The sequence below is a fragment of the Topomyia yanbarensis genome, chromosome 2, assembly GCF_030247195.1.
Source record: "Topomyia yanbarensis strain Yona2022 chromosome 2, ASM3024719v1, whole genome shotgun sequence".
NCBI lineage: Eukaryota > Metazoa > Arthropoda > Insecta > Diptera > Culicidae > Topomyia > Topomyia yanbarensis.
The window spans coordinates 310,657,286-310,675,248 of NC_080671.1; the positions used below are offsets into that span (position 1 = coordinate 310,657,286).

Consider the following 17,963-nt stretch of genomic DNA (forward strand, 5'->3'; position numbering starts at 1 on the left):
CCAATCACTTCGACAGCGAAGCTTTCACCGCGGCCCTGTGACTGGAGGCCAACACCGACAGTCTAAGCGGGGATGCGCTGGTAGCTGTTCTATCACGCGCGTGTGACGCCACTATGCCGAGAAAAACAATGCCAAGAAACGGCAGATGCCCGGTATACTGGTGGAGTGCCGAGATTGCAGCTCTACGGTCAGCCTGCCTCAGTGCTAGACGTAGGATGCAAAGAGCTCGCACCGAGGATGCAAGAGAGAACCGCCGTGAAGTGTTTCGAGCTGCGAAATTGGCCCTTAACAAGGCCATTAAAAGCAGCAAAAGTGCGTGTTTCGACAACCTGTGCGAGAGTGCCAACGCGAATCCGTGGGGTGACGCTTACAGGATTGTGATGGCAAAGACCAAAGGGGGCTCCTCACCCCCAGAACGGTCTCCGGACCGGTTGGCAACGATTATCGAAGTACTCTTCCCGTCTCGAGCCACAAGCCCCTGGCCACCTGCACTACGAGACAGTGCGGGCACGGCCGAAATGGTGGCTCCAGTGACGAATGAAGAACTACTCGCAGTGGCTAATTCCTAAGCAATGAACAAAGCTCCAGGGCCGGATGGAGTTCCAAACAACGCTCTCAAGGCAGCGATCATAGCGAACCCGAATATGTTCAGGCTAGCTATGTAGAGATGCCTTGACGAGTGCCGTTTCCCCGATAGATGGAAAAGGCAGAAATTGGTGCTGTTGCTGAAGCCCGGGAAGCCGCCAGGCGACCCATCGGCGTACACACCAATCTGTCTGATCGACACGACTGGCAAACTGCTTGAGAGGATCATCCTCAACAGGCTCACCCAGTACGCGGAAGGTACGGACGGTCTGTCAAGCAACCAGTTTGGCTTTCGGGAGGGTAAGTCCACAGTGGACGCTCTCAACTCAGTGATAAATAATGCCGAGATAGCGATCCAACGGAAAAGGCGAGGTATTCGATACTGTGCGTTAGTGACACTTGACGTGAAGAACGCATTCAACAGCGCAAGCTGAGATGCCATCGCGCTCTCGGTACACCGGCTTAGCCTACCGGTGGGTCTGTACCGGATCTTGGAAAGTTACTTCCAGAACCGCGTACTGCTATACGAGACCGATGCCGGTCAGAAAAGGGTTCCGATTACCGCCGGAGTCCCGCAGGGCTCGATCCTAGACCCGGTGCTATGGAACCTCATGTATGACGGGGTTCTGAGACTGAAGTTCCCTCCTGGGGTCAAGATCGTCGGCTTTGCCGACGACGTAACCTTGGAGGTCTACGGGGAGTCAATTCCTGAGGTAGAACTAACCGCAGAACACGCGATTAGCACGGTGGAGGAATGGATGAGCGCGAGAGGCCTGGAGCTCGCTCATCATAAGACGGAGGTAGTTATCGTCAACAACCGCAAGTCGGCACAACATGCAGTTATCCATGTGGGAGAAGTCGCGATCACTTCACAGCGAAGTCTGAAGTCTCTCGGAGTCATTATAGACGACAAGCTGACCTTCGGCAGCCATGTCGACTATACATGCAAGAGAGCGTCGACTGCTGTTGCGGCTCTATCGAGAATGATGTCCAACAGCTCAAAGGTGTGCGCCAGTAGACGTAGGTTACTGGCAGGCGTTGCCGTATCTATCCTCAGGTACGGCGGCCCGTCATGGTCAAGAGCACTGAGGGTAACCAGTTACCTACAGAAACTGGAGAGCACCTACCGCGTGATGTGCCTCAGAGTGATATCTGCCTACCGCACGGTATCACACGATGCATCCTGCGTGATAGCGAGCATGATGCCAGTCGGGCTGGTCATTCGGGAAGATGAGGAGTGCTTTGAGCTACGTGGAAATAGGGGAGCCCGCGAGCGCACCAGGGTGGCCTCGGTCGCCAGATGGCAGCGTGAGTGGGACAACTCCTCGAAAGGTAGGTGGACCCACCGGCTGATACCTAGCATATCGAGCTGGGTGGGAAGACCCCATAGGGAAGTTCACTTCCACCTGACACAATTCCTGTCAGGCCATGGCTGTTTCCGACAGTACCTTCACAGGTTCGGGCACGCGGAGGTCCCAGTCTGCCCGGACTGCCCAGGTGTAGACGAAACTGCCGAACACATACTGTTCGTATGTCATCGGTTCGACGTCGAAAGAAGAGCAATGCTTGACGTCTGTGGCTGGGACACAACCCCTGATACCCTTATTCAGCGGATGTGTCAATCGGTGGAGAAGTGGAACGCAGTCTCGGCTGCTACCATCCAGATTGCCAGTAGGCTACAGGTAATCTGGCGAACCGAGCAACAGACGACGGGCACGGCTAACTAGTTAGCTGGAGCGAAAAAGGCCAAGCGCAAAAAAGGGAGTGAATGGTCTGTTCATGCCGAGGCAGGTTTGGCGCAGCGACTGGCAACCGCGTAAGGGGTAAACCCAGCCACCCCGAAGCAAGACAGAAGAGTGAGTGTATAGGCGTATAAATGGACTGCCTCATGCCAAGACGGGAGGGTCGTAGCGTAGTATGTTGGGACTTAGCTATCGATGCCTCATGGCGTGGCAGAGGAGTGAAAGGGTGAGCATCCAAGTCAGTCTCACACGGCATGTTAAGGGTGAGCACAAAAGTCAGCCTCACATGGTATGGTAGAGGCTAGCACAAAAGTCAGCCTAGCAAAGAATGAAAAAGGTGAGCACACAAGTCAGCCTCGCATGGTATGTCAGAAGTGGGGCATAAGAAAAATGTCCCACATGGGATGCCAGGGGGAGTGACAGAGGTACAATAGAGTGGCACGATCGAGAGTGAATCAGGTGATAGGGTGAGCACCCAAAACAGCCTCACATGGTATGGGTGGGGCGAGCACAAAAGTAAGCCTAGCAAGGAATGAGTAAGGTGAGCACACAAGTCAGCCTCGCAAGGAACGAAAAAGGTGAGCACAAAAGTCAGCCTCATGTGGGAGTGTTTGAGAGTGAATCAAAGTGCGATTGAGAGAGCACCCAAGTAAGCCTCATACAGGACGTATGAACGCGTGAGTGAGAGTGAATGAGTACATTTAGTACAGCCATCCCCCCAGAAGTAATACCGAGAGGTAGTTCCTGGGAGGAATGATGGCGGAGCCCAATGGAGTTTAGTCGGTATTAATGGCAGCGTCACCATTCGAGCCCGACATGCCCCCAGTGCACCCCGTGTGGTAGATTGGACCCTACCAATAGCACGTGTACTGGGCTAGGACGTAAAGGTCTTCTCCATTGTAAAAAAAATGGTTTAGAGCATTGAAAATGTCTTCCACTATGACATGATTGACACTAATATTTATAGGAAAATCGGGAAGAACTGTGAAATAATCGCGATCACGGTCTTGTTCAGAAAAAGTCGTATATATTTCTTTGACGAATGTTGCAAATAGGTTGCAGATCTCTTCCGAACCATCATGTACGTTGTCATCCAAGTGCATTTTTGATGGGAAATTGTCTGATTTTAATTTAGTTTTGACGTAGTTGAAAAAATTCTTTGGACGAGATTTGATCTGCTGTTCCGTTTTTGAGTTATAATCCGCAAGTTCAGAATCTATGGCCATATTTAGTTTATCGCAAATGTTTACATGTTTATTATTCACAATTTCTTGGTCACGATTTTCATAAATCGTTCAGTTCACGAATTCGTAAACTGATTTTTTTTCTTGTGTGTTTTTATTATGCGAAAACCGTAAAATATATTGCCGACTTACGAAAGTTACGGGTTTTTCAGTTAAACCTCAAAACATGTAACTCGCCAAAAGGCGGGGTTTGGCAGCTGGATCAAAAAAACTTTAAAATATTTTATTCTCTCGAAAACGTTTGAGATGCGTTTCTTCTGGGATGAACATCACGGAAACATGTCCAGTTTTTGTGCACACACCTATGGATGTCTGTGGCCTCAGTTTCCGATTTCCAGTATGTTTTCCTATAGGATCGCGATAGGCACCAAGTTAATCTTATCTGGTGTTTTAATCGACAGATATACTCGGTTGGAAATGGAAAGATAATGATCAATCAGGAATATTAATCAACGATTGTTGGCTCGTTTAACCGGATTCTAGAATTCCCGCAATCAGTCTTACTGTGTTCACACAAAACGTAGCTGACTACAAATGTAACTGCATTGTTCATTGATCGTCGCATTGATTTAATTTTATCTGGCACATCCCGAGCAAACGAAAATAATTCCCCCGTGATCATGGTCCAAATTCACCCCCCTCCCCCCCCCCCATGGTGTTTTGTTAGTGTTTGAAATGGGTTCAACCCATGAAAATACCAATAGCATGATCCGGAAGATCCCATATATAAACCATATTCGGATTTATTCATGAGTTTTCGAGTCCATTTTACGGTGTTTTGATGGTTTTGAAATTTGGCACGGGCCAGATTCATGGTATTTCTATTTTTGAACCCATCAGAATTTGCTCGGGATGACAGTAATATTCCCACAAACAGGCGGTCTGAAGAACCCGCAATTTCCGGGTTCGGTTGGAAAGTTTCCGTAAGTATTCGGATAATTTAAAATGCTTATTATTCATTGATCATCGATTTAGTGTAATTTGACATTACAGTAATATTTAAGTGCAAATATTTTATACCAGTTGTGCTTCTTGGATGTTTCCTCTACAATGTTTTATGGAATCGGTCTGAGCATATTCGAAAAAATCACGAATGCACCAGGAATGGAATCTAGAGTACTATCATTTATTTTATACGAATGACTATGAACTTTGACATGGTGTTCGATATTATGTGAATGTCCTTTACAATGCCTCCTGGAACCGTATCTAAAAGCTTTGACACTATCATTCCGTTTTGGAACTTGACTTTCAGTTTCAACAGACTTCACAGCCGATTCTTAATATACATGACAACTACAAGGCTATTGCTACGATGCTACTGATGACTACAAGTCATTTCTAGATAAGTTCCACACATACCCTCTGAACCGCGAAACCAGGGATCATTTCTAGGTTGCCCAAAACTAGCTAATATATCCCCAAAATAATTCAGAAGGTCGACATTTATGATTTTTATTAATACTTTGGTTATGCTAAAGCGCACTTCGAGCTAAAAATTATATGAGTATTGAATATGGCTCACATGGCCCTCTAACAGACTCCACCAATTTCTTTGTAAAGCCAGAACCGGTTTTCTGACCCGACCAACAAGTATAGTCAATAAATCTTGAATAATTTCCCGGTCATTTGCAAGTGGTTTTATTGAAATCGGTCAAAAATTGAAAGAACTAGAGCCACATGAACACCTTAATTTTAAAATGATAAGTACTTCGAAGCCGCAATTTTTTCGCTCAGCTACCCAAAACCGTCTTTTGGTCAGGTGATTTCTTTAGCTCATAAGTGTAATTACAAGTTAGTGCACGACCACATTTCAATTCTACGGCAAAGAACTGCTGTAATGTAACTTACCAATAATTTTTAATTTTTGAAAACTTTAATATGTGTGATAATTTTTCAATTGAATAGTTTCCCTCAAATTTTCAACTTATTATTTTATATAATGATTTCAACAAGCAGATAATTTATTCGTATGACAGGTGGGAATGTTTTGATGAGGTTTCAGTGGGGTTGACAGCACAAAATCGTGTATGGTCCATTTTATAGCGATTCTAATGAACTCCGCCAAAAGACGGGGATGGACAGCAGAGGGTTAATGATTACCAAACAAAAATTTCGTTAGCCTGAGACGAACGCTTATGCAATAAAAGTTTGGTCGCCAGTCGAACAGTAGACTACCAATCAGAACGCAGTTAATGACTGCTTTCATAAAATCTTTTTTTCGTTAGTTGTAGTAATCGTATATTCTATTTAATTAGTTACACAATTGTGCATATTTCCGATCAGCTAGCGGATCTACTTATACCATTCAATAAAACGAAACTTATTCAAGTTCAAAACCTCGGGTCTTATTCCTGCCGAAAGTTTGGCAACGGGTCCCCCCATTTAAGCGTTTGAATAATTCTACTTCAGCAAATAATTATAATCATACCGTACATTTCTATTTTATGTATAAAAGATAACGTTTTCTGATTTTCCATCTCCTCTTGACCCTACCCTCTTATCATCCTTCACCATAGTGGTTCTCACTCTTTTACCTACACGTGGGTTCAACCTATTACGCTTGTTCATGATCAAAACGATGCTCTTCTGGAATATCCGGGTTAGTGACAGATGATTCGAAGTCACTTTACATTTTTCGTGTGGAGCTTTCAAAATGCCATTAGTCATTCGGGTGTCCTGGGACGGTCACCCAGCAGTCACATTACCTAAAGTAACTTCCGTCCAGTATGTCCAGCCGGAATTCCGGCTGGCTCCAGTGACCGGCTCCAGTGACCCAACCGATTCCGGTTTATTTTCCGGATGGACTTACTGGGCGGCAAGTGAAGGAACAGAGACTCAAGTGAGTTTATGGATGGTGAAAGTGTGAATAGGTTCCAACATCTCAAAAATTGTAAGCAAATTACATTGACTCGGAGATTGAAAAAATACAAATATTATTCCCGCCAAGATTTCGCCTGAATAATAAAATGCTGCTAAAAGTATGTGATTTAATTTCTCAATCGTGAATAGAGTCTTTAAATTAAGTAGCCACAAATATCCGTGCATAAGAGACAATAAGTATTACAGGAAATCCAAACTTTAATGATCAAATTCGTTTGTTTACGACCATCGCAAGCAAAACAGATCAAGCACAACCGCGACTGTTTTGGGAAATGCGTACCAGACACGTTAATGACGAACACGAGTACGGATGCCCCACGATGACGATACATATAAAACATATGTATAGAACAGACGAAAGACATCAACCAGTCGTGATAAAGAAACGAACCGGCTTTTGGCGAACGGGAAGAATATCTACTAACCCAGTTGACATAACTACGCATACCACAGCAGATATGTAATTAACGAAGTTGTTTGCCACTAAACGAAAGCCAAATCGAGATTTTAGACCTTGCCGTTTCAAGGATTTTCAATGATCTTGCCTCGCGCAGTCGCACAGTGATGAGGTGAGTAGTCTGCTTTATGGTGTCCTGATATTGGAGAAGATGTATATTTTTTTTTTTTTTTTGAATTGGGACACGGATATGCTGATATCCTGTTGATTTTAGCGCTATTATTTTAAATACAATGCACCAGACATTCCATGAAAAGTTTGTTCGACGAAATATTATAACTAGCTCATCTTTCCCTTCACAACTGAAATAATGAAATTATGCAAACTTTACAACAAGGCTAATTCAGTTTGATGCACTTTTACAGTAACTATTTCGTTCTTAAGGTTTCGGTATCACTGTTGCGATTCTTTCACTGATAATCCTAAACGATAATACCTTGCGGATGTACACTGCTCACAATTAGTGCGGAAAAAATCACCAACTCCAGGAACCACATGATGGGCAATCTTCTTACTTTTGTTTTTTTGTATTAACCTGTATAACATAAACTTTAAAGACCTGATCTGATATCACATTATTTTCCTATCACATCAAAACCCGAACGTTCTAGCGTGATCGGTAGCCGCATCGAAACTAAATTAAACCCGTTCGACCACTAACAATTTTAAGCAAATCTATATAAACGAATCGCGAATGGCAAACTACACGCTTCCCACCAACACATTCGCGGGCCGCACTATCGTCGCCAAGTTCAGTAATTAGCAAGTGCTAGACGGCTGTAGGTGGTCGGAGGCTACCGCACAAAACAAACTTTCGGGTGTACAACCGGTTAAGTTCACGGATGATGATCACAGTATAGATGGACAGATGGTTGGACTGGGATTAGTAAAAAGTAACAGTATTTGTCAAGATGAAATACGTAGCATATCACCATGCTTCGTGGCAGCTAGTACAGAATTTTGGTTTTAGTTTTGATTTTTGGCCTGGATATAAATTTGAAAATTAATATCGGTCACGAGAAAATGGTTGCATCATGCTGACAGAAAAATACGAACAACGCAGGCCCATATACATCGTAAATGGGAGAGTTTTACGTATCACGGCCAGAAGCGGATCCAGAAAAAAATTTCGGGAGGGGTCCGAAATTTTGATTTTGGAATGAACATTGTACAATAAATTACACGTCAAAAGCTCATTCAATGAAAATCAGTTTTGGTGGTAAAATTTGGTTTCAAATGATTTTATGTTTGAAACTAGTTTAAAATTAAAACTAATTTAAAATTTCGCAAAAGGTTAAAAAATGTCGGAGGGGGTCCGGACCCCCAGGACCCTCCCCCTGGATCCGCCACTGATCACGGCACACAGTGATGTCGAGGAGGAAAATAAAGTTTAAACCTTTTAATTTCGAGCAAAAAACATAATAAAATACCTGTGTTTATCCACCTAGTAGTGCAATTGTGCCCTTCTCATTTCTCCAAACTACGATTGCATAGCTGGTTTTGTTGAACATATTTGTGGAAATGTCTATTACATCCTTTGAGCACAAACACAATGGCTCGTCATCCACGAACTTGATGAGGTGCGTGTCGACGCAGAAACACTTGAAACAAAAAAATATATATCATACTAGATAATACCCGTTGCTGTGACTTTCAAAAAAATAGGAGAAAAATACAATTTGTTCTCAAGAGCCAGCTGGCGGGCAGATAGTCCCCAACCAATATGACATAAATACGCTCCACAACAAATGCCTACTATGTATAAATTTTTACGATAATCGATCAAGCCGTTTGGGAGTCCATAAATCATATACATACAACCATACGCCCTTCTTCCCCACGGAACTACGTCAAGGTATTACTTCGTGGGAGGATGCTGGATCTCCTAGTGGCTTCCCTGGTTTTGGTAGCAACACCAGCTTCTGGATCTTCCATCTGTCCGAAAAGTAGCCATCGTCCAGGCATTTCAGTAGAACTACCGCCTACATCAACGTACGGTGTAGGTGGCCATGCGGTTGGGTCGTGCTTCGGGAAAAGACCCTCCACGATAATTTTCAATTTGTCAGTGCACTTTTCAACTGGCGTCGTTGAACCCTTAGTCTTAGCCATTACGATACGGTAAGCGTTGCCCCAGGGATTAGCGTCTGCTTCTCTGCACAGGTCGTTGTAGCAGATGAACTTATTAAGCACTATTTCGCGTTAAAAAGCGGTCCTAGCCGCCCGGTATGTCACCTTATACCTTTCTATGACTGGATCAGATCATGCTCTCTGAACGCGTCTTCTGGCTTTCAGGCAGGCAGCACGAAGGATGCTGAGGCTATCGTTCAACCAATATGCCGAACGCCGGCAGTTCCTCGGCACTGATACGTCACACATCCTCGCTAATATTTCCGACAGCTCATCAACAATCGAAATTGGAGCGAAGCTGTCAGCACGAAGTGCTTTCACAAAAAGGTCCTTGTCGAAGTCCTTTATTTTCCGAATTATGTACACATGACAAAACACTAAAGATGACAAAACATAATAAACGGTATTGTGGGGTACATTTGTACCCCAGACAAACTTTAAGCAGGAACTCTTAAGTTGGTCAGGTGAAACAAATAGGTTGCACCTGCTTTAATGGAAGTTTAATAATCAAATTGATTTAGGATAAAGATTGAGGACCATCCATAAATGACGTAGAGTTATAAGGGGGAGGGAGAGTTTTGTATTTTGTGATGATGTGTGACGACAGGAGGGTAAGGGGGTTATGCCATGCTACGTAGCTTTTTTAAAGGGGAATAGGGGTTGACCTGATGTCACGAGAATCTTACCCGTTTCATCTAACATCGTTTTTTTATTTTTTTTAAATTTTTACGTGACAAGGGGGGCCAGGGTTACCGTCAAGCTACGTAATTACCAGGGGGTATTTAGAGGTTTATGACGAAATGCTACAATGGGGGAGGAGATGTTGAAAATCATTAAAAAATGCTGCGTCATTTATGGATGGTCCCTTGCTTGCAGTCAAAATAAGCCGTAACGGAATAACAGGAATTGCAAATAGCCCTGGGGTACAAATATACCCCACAAAACCGTTCTAGGTTTAATGACAGTAACTCTTCTCGTTGTTTTCTCGAATAAAGTAGGAAAATTGTGAAATATTACCAATTTGTAATCGGGCCTTTTTCAACTCTTTGTATCGCTTTAGACTCTAATTTCAATGGATATAAAATAATAAACAAACATATATACATAAACAAATAAACAATCAAACAAATAAAAAATAAGATTGAAAAATAAATGTATTATAAATTAAATAATTAATTAATTGATTAATAATTACATTATTAAACGTATACTGTGGCTCACGAAGATTTTTAAGAAACATAAATAAAGATTAATATGTTTTGTTTGTTCGTAAATGAACAAACCGCAACATTGTACATGCATCTGACTACGAGTGAACGAATAACTGTATTAGTTTAGAAGTACCTCGGCGAGCAACGTAAATCAATCAACAAACAGTGATGGAGCTTACATACATCGATTAACGCCGAACTATGTAAATATTCATAAAGGCGTGATTTATTAAACACGATCACTGCCACTGCATCCCGACTTCGAACTGCAGTTCAGGTTGTTGAGCATAGTATTTGCATTCATTTGAATATCCAGTAATTATTGAATGTCTCATTCGCTTGCTTGGTGAAGTGGCAGGTTCAGATATACTGATATACGACTTAAATGACTACAACTTAACCCTCTGATGTACACATTTTGCTCATGTTGCACCCCGCCAACTATCCATACTAAACTAAACATACACTATCGTATTTATCAACTCTAAAGTTGATGAAGAGAGATTTTGTGCTTTTTGAGACACACTTGATACCAAAGAAACACACATTCGAATTCCACATGGATAAATAGCTATAATAATTCAACGGTTTCATTCAGAAGCGATCTATTTCCATTATTTTTTGAGTAGCTATCACACCCACACTATTCGCTATAAGAGCATAATCCTGAGTGCTATATCACATATTGTCATCTTAGAATAAGAGTAACTATAGTAATGCAATCTGTTTACGTGAATTTGGAAACATTTATTTTTTCATAGATCCAAAATGTGTGCTAGTCAATCTGCATGATTACAATCAAGCATCGGTGCATTTATTTACAAACGATTTCAGAATACTAATATCTAAACGTGCTGCATGGTTGCGAATTATTACCACTTTACCGATCTTAGTCACACGCTGCTGCAGAAGGAATAGATTACTTTATTCATATCCGTCAGAAAACACATTCAGAACTAAGCTATGCAACGTCGCTGTTGACATTTTTGAAGGTCACTGTCCTTAGTGTTATTGATTCTCGACTCGTGGTGGAATCAGGAATCAGAATATATTGGCTCAAATGGCACGTTCCCCGGACGTAGTCGGGGATTTGTGCCTTGCCGTGTGTTTTCATCATTTCCTGAGCGGAAGGAAAGGACAAGGAGGTGTGGGGAATTAGAATTGGAAGGGAGGGAAAAATAACAGCACAAAACAAAAATAAACAACAGGTAAGTTAAACTCACAAGTAGTTCAACTTGCCTGCGAATAAGCCTAAAGCTCTTTACCACATTGGATAAGAAACTTTAGTATGTCTCTGAGTTTCAGTCGACCAAACATGGTTTCGTCTATATAAGGACGGCTGAAGACTCGAAATCGCAATTGCGCTACCGCTGGACAGTTGCATATCAGATGATATGAGGTTCCGTAGTCGGATTCACAAAGATCACATGAAAAAGACTCAGCGCGCTGAATAGTTGCCATGTGATAATTGAGTTTGCAGTGGCCGGTTAAAGCCCTGGTCAGCATGCCGCAGTGGAGCTTCGAAAAATGTAAGAGATTTTTCGAAACCACTGGGCATGGTTGTTCTAGAAACGCCTTTGTTTGGCGACACGTTTGTAGATTTCTCCAATAATTTCGGTGCTCGGACGAAGCCCAGGACCGTATTTTTTCCCTTATCCAACTTGTCGAAATTGGCAGCGCGGGCTCAGGACCAACGAAGTCAATCGCTGAACCTGCCCTGGCCAGTTCGTCAGCCCATTCATTTCCAGTAATACCGCAATGTCCGGGGACCCAGACAAGGTAGATAGTATTGACAATGCTTAGTTGTTCGATTTGGGTTCGGCACGCGATCACTTGCTTAGACCGGGATTTGCCTGAGCTAAGGGCCTTGATTGCAGCCTGACTATCGGAGCAGAAGTTTATAACTCTGCCGGACAAACTCAGTTGAAGGGCCGATTGCACCCCGCACATAATCGCAAAGATTTCTGCTTGGAATACAGTACAGTATCTACCTAGTGAGTGAGATTGTTCCAATCTCATTTCACGACAGTAGACACCAGCACCGGCACGTCCCTCCATCAGAGAACCGTCAGTATAACAAACCACTTGCGTTTGTTGTTGTCTTTCCCTAAAGCCAGACAACCACTCCTCTCGAGAGGGAATCTTCACATGGAATGTCCTGTAAGGAAAACTACAAGTGAGTGTAATATCGCTGGGAGCAAGAATATCTTCACCCCATGTAACCATTTGTGACCACAATCGTGTATGACTGGTAGCAAGATCAACATGATTACTGTTCCAAAGCCCAGTAACCTGCAGTCTGTATGCACATGATAGTGCTTCTTGTTTTAAGTGTATGTGTAATGGTTTGATATTTAGAAGTGCCTCAAGAGCAGCAGTCGGAGTCGTGGTGAAAGCACCAGTCAACGCCATGAGCGCCATTCTTTGCAGATGGTTCAGCTTTGACTGGGCTGTCACCACGTCTCCCCTCTGCCACCACACAAGGCATCCGTATGACAGTATTGGACGTACAATTGTCATGTAAATCCAATAGATGTATTTAGGTTTGAGACCCCAGGTCTTTCCAAAAGTTCGTCTGCACTGCCCGAAGGCCATGCACGCTTTCTTGACTCTGAACTCAATGTGAGCAGACCAATTCAGTTTGGAATCCAATATGACTCCAACGTATTTGACTTGATCTGCACACAGTAGCTCAGAATCAAAGAACTGCAAGGGACGAACCCCGGTTGTTATTCGCTTCTTCGTGAAAAAAACCATTGAAGTTTTGCTTGGGTTAACTGATAATTTAACTTGTCGACACCACTGTTCGACAGCTCTTAATGCCTGTTGCATTAAGTCAAAGATTGTTCCGATGCAAAATCCAGTAATTAGTATTTGGTAATCGTCAGCAAACCCGTAGGTTGGAAATCCAAGCTCATTGAGTTTCTTCAACAAGCCGTCAGCTACTAAGTTCCATAACAAAGGTGACAGAACGCCGCCCTGAGGACAACCGCAAATACTCAACTTCCGTATCTCAGCCTGTCGCAGTGACGAGCAAAGTATGCGGTTACTAAGCATTGCGTTTATCCAACCTGAGATACATGCAGGTATCCCATGACCGCGCGTCGCTTCCAGAATAGACTGGAAGGACACATTGTCAAAAGCACCCTCAATATCTAGGAATACACCCAAGCTAGATTGCTTGAGCGAGAAGGCTTTCTCAATGTTGTAAACAACATCGTGAAGCAGAGTGATCGTAGATTTCCCACACTGATATGCATGTTGCATTTTGTGCAGTGGATATTCAACTAAACTAACGTTCCTGATGTGATGATCGATTATCCGTTCCAAAGCTTTCAGAAGAAAAGAACTTAAGCTGATAGGCCTAAAACTCTTGGCTTCTTCATAGCTTGAGCGCCCCCCTTTGGGAATAAATCTAACAGTTATTTCTCGCCATGCTTTCGGGATATACCCGGTAGCAAGACTGGAAAGCAAAATCTTTTTCAAGACATGTTTAAGAATATCAAATCCCTTTTGCAATCCCGTGCTAGGAAGTATTCCATCTTTTCCGGGTGATTTGTATGGAGCAAAGCTGTCAACTGCCCACTTGACCGATTCAGTGGAAACCAATGTGCGTGCTAACGCCCACGAGTCCGAATCACCAGAATGAGATCTGTGAACATTGTTCAACTCCGGATCGATACAACCTGGAAAGTGTGTGTCGAAGAGACAATTAAGAACATCTTTTTCGTCCGTCACATAAACACCATCTCTGGTTTTCAAGGAGTTCATCTGAAAATCATTCGATTTGGAGAGAATTTTATTTAATCTGCTAGCCTCGTTCAGACTAGAGACATTAGTGCATAGGCTTTGCCAGCCAACCCGTTCTGCAGATCTAAGACATTTCTTATATGCACTACGAGCTGACCTGAAAGCCCTGGAGTCATCACGCTGACGCCGGTTCCAAGCTCTTCTCATAACTTTCTTCATTCTTTCAAGCTCAGCCCTCCACCAAGGGGTTCCCCTAGTCGATTTAACAGTACGAAGTGGACAAGCTTCTTCGTAGGACGCTAATATGAATGAGTTTGTCGTATCCACGACGTCATCTAAGTCGTCTAGTTGACTAATTGTTGGAAAATATCCATGAAATTTAGTCGCCAAGTTTTCCAAAAAGAGGTCCCAGTTTGTAGATTTAGGATTACGATATGTCACCACATTGAAGGTGACATCAAAATGATCGAAAAATATATATTTATGATCGGATAGAGACGGTCCTGAGTGCTATATCACATATTGTCATCTTAGAATAAGAGTAACTATAGTAATGCAATCTGTTTACGTGAATTTGGAAACATTTATTTTTTCATAGATCCAAAATGTGTGCTAGTCAATCTGCATGATTACAATCAAGCATCGGTGCATTTATTTACAAACGATTTCAGAATACTAATATCTAAACGTGCTGCATGGTTGCGAATTATTACCACTTTACCGATCTTAGTCACACGCTGCTGCAGAAGGAATAGATTACTTTATTCATATCCGTCAGAAAACACATTCAGAACTAAGCTATGCAACGTCGCTGTTGACATTTTTGAAGGTCACTGTCCTTAGTGTTATTGATTCTCGACTCGTGGTGACTTGATTACTCACACCGTTCAGTTCACTGTCATTGACAAAAACTGCGCTAGGTGGTGCCGTCATCATCACAGATTCAGCTTTGATTCAATCCACGGAATGTAAGGACTGACCTTCACGTAGACACCTGGGAATCCGGCCTTTGCACACTCATAACCGTACGAAACTATTCCAATCAGGTTGAAATAATAGTACTGGCCGTTGGATGAACGCTGTTGAAGAAATGTTAGATTAATAACACTTATAAAGAGGACGAAATGTGTTTATGGAAAATGAGATAGCTAGTTTAAAAGCTAAATTTAACGCAAGACATTTACAAATTAAACCGCCTCTGATGACAGAAATCTTTATAGTCTCCAGTTTGTACGATACAGGACATTTATCGGTTAATCAGCAAAGGTGGGTCGTTTTCATCGTTTGTAAAAATTAAATGTAGCTGCGAGTTTAGGAAAGGGGTAGAGAAACCGTCATCACCGCTCAGTAAAAAGGTGTCTTTGGCAAAGAACATTTAAAAGTATGACATGTTTTCGACGATAGTTAAACTCTATATCTTCCACTAACAAAAGTAAAGTGATTATCATAAAATTTCACTGAAATCACCCTCCCCCACCCCACCAAACGGGAACATAAAATTATTCAAACATACTTACACTTGCGATCTCGCTAACATTAAAACACCCCGGTAATTAAGTGAACGTTTTAGAACTTATATATTTACCAACGTGGTCTCAACCATTAAACCATTGCTCGCGCGATCATTAACACGGTGCTACAGTGTTTTTGTACTTTTCAAGTGATCTAGTATGTGTTGTAGATCGCATCAAATGGAACACAAAATAATGTATGAAAATGTTGTATACCCTCAAAATCTTGATTTATAGCAAAAAGAAACGATTTTTCGAATCTATCTGTGCCAAAAAACATTAGCGATTTTTGAAAAACAATATGAAAACTACCATTATTTTTTGATTTTTCCATGAAAATTATGAAAATTGCTCAACATTCTTCTAACGAATCGTCTTTGTTTCAATAAAAAATTAGAGGGAACATTCAATTTCGTATCCAACGACCTGTTTTTCATTAAAATTGGCTGAAAAATGTCACTTTTTATTTTTTTTTTTCAAAATTAGAATCTTGTTCCCATGAACTCTTAAGGGGTTAGTGAGGTATTATTTCGCACTATAGGATTCTATAAATATATCTTCCGTTAGTTTTTGCCAATTTCAAAGTCAAAGTTCACACACATACTTTTTAATGTTTACGCAGAGCCGTAGCGTGCGGTTGGCCAGGTTGGCCCCCGCCAAGGGCGCCAGCCTCAGAGGGGCGCTGAAATCATGACCGGCTTTTTGATTGTTGTGAGGATAAATCATGAAATATGTCAAGAGAACGTGCCACTTCCAAATGAACTGAACACTGAAGAAGAAGAGAATGTAAACATCAAAGGGTTGCAAAACTAATGCAGTTTTTGCTCCAAGAGAAACTGAGTCAGGTTCTAAATTAAAGAATTCGAAGGCATGGGAATTACTTTGACCCTTCCAATTCACGAAAGAACTTGGTGCTATCGAACTGAAACACCTACTCCTCGAGATTGTGTTGGTGGATTGTTGTATTCACAAGTCTATGTGAAATTCTTTAAACCTTTACATCTGAAGTCCTTCTTTGGCGGATGTTCACCGCAGCATATTCTCTGACAATACTCCATGTACATACAAAATCATTGTTCGAAAGTCGAACTAAAAAAATGACAAAGTTAACACCAAAGGGGCGCAAAACTAAGACATCGCCAAGGGCGCGAGAAGGTCACGCTACGGCTCTGTATATACGTAATCGAGCAAAAAAATATTTTTTGAAAATTTTATATAAGACCGACCCTTTAAAAGTCATGCGAGCAGGTTTCTAATTTGAAAATAAATTAATAACTCTACAATTTTGCAACTGATATTGATAAATAGGTCGTTGGATGCGGAATTGAATGTTCCCTCTAAATTTCTATTAAACAAAGACGCTTTCTAATAAAATGTTCAACAATTTTCATATTTTTAGTGAAACATCCTAAGGATACTTTCATATTGTTATACCAAAATTGCATAGTACTTTTAACAAAAGAACATAACATAGCATACCGTTGGAAAGGTCACTTAAAAATTGAAAATCGGTTGAAAAATGACAGCATAGAAAATTTGTTCATGCCGAAAATCCTGAAAAATAGTTTTTTTTTCATAAATCAAGTTTTAAAGAGTATATTAAATTGATAAAACGTGGTTTTTCGTTGTATTTTACCAGACCTACAACCTTTAACAAATCACTTTAAAAGTACGTTCATTTTTTGGCACCGTGTAATCGGTCACTCCTAGCAGTCTAGACTCAAGCCTTCACTTGGACCAATCAAAAAATGACTCTCATAGCCATAGGACAACACAACAACATGATCGCAAACTTTAGTGATGCGCTACATGCAAACGACCACGCGAGCGCACACGTTACCTTACAGACGCCCAAGCTTTTCGCGATGATACAAAGACGAATAGGCAATCACTATCATCCACGCGCAACTACGCCCAAAATTTTGCTTACACAAAAACGCCCTTATAGTTTAACGAACGCTCTATCACTGATAAGCTTATCAACGCGGTCTCGAGTGAGCACAAATAAACGCGACCATAAAGTCCCTACGCCCCCACATCTGAATTATATACTTAATATCACAATCAGAATCACGAGTCGCTGACATTTTTTCGTCTCGTCTGCAATTGTAGTGAGTGACTCTGGGAAATCTCATGTCGACGAAAAACAATATTTTGTTTTTGGATTATCTTTTATGTTTTTTACCGATTTGTCGAAGTTAAACTGAAATATGACCGTTAGGATTTCCGCGTATAATCATTTTTTAATCCCCACCAACACTGCAGAAATTTCACATAAACGTAATCAAGGGAATACTCTTTTGAACAATTCAGTTAGAAATCACCATGGTTTACACATTTTGATTCTGAGGAATTCCACCAAGACACGTCTGAAAATCATTAAAATCGTGACCGACTTCGATTCCGATGAAACTTTATACGTTTCACCGGCATGGAAGACAAAACATCTACAG

The 17,963-nt window shown here is 41.9% G+C and overlaps 1 protein-coding gene across 1 annotated transcript in view; it reads right to left on the bottom strand.

The window, feature by feature from the left end:
* The window catches only part of LOC131680526 (uncharacterized), a 53,542-nt gene that overhangs the window by 18,206 nt on the left and 17,373 nt on the right, over window positions 1-17,963 (bottom strand). Inside the window, exons 3-4 of the mRNA XM_058961240.1 lie at window positions 14,938-15,078; window positions 7,348-7,441 (exon numbers count right to left, since the gene is read on the bottom strand). Coding sequence (XP_058817223.1) covers window positions 7,348-7,441; window positions 14,938-15,078 — 235 coding nt within the window. The remainder of the gene's footprint in view (window positions 1-7,347; window positions 7,442-14,937; window positions 15,079-17,963) is intronic.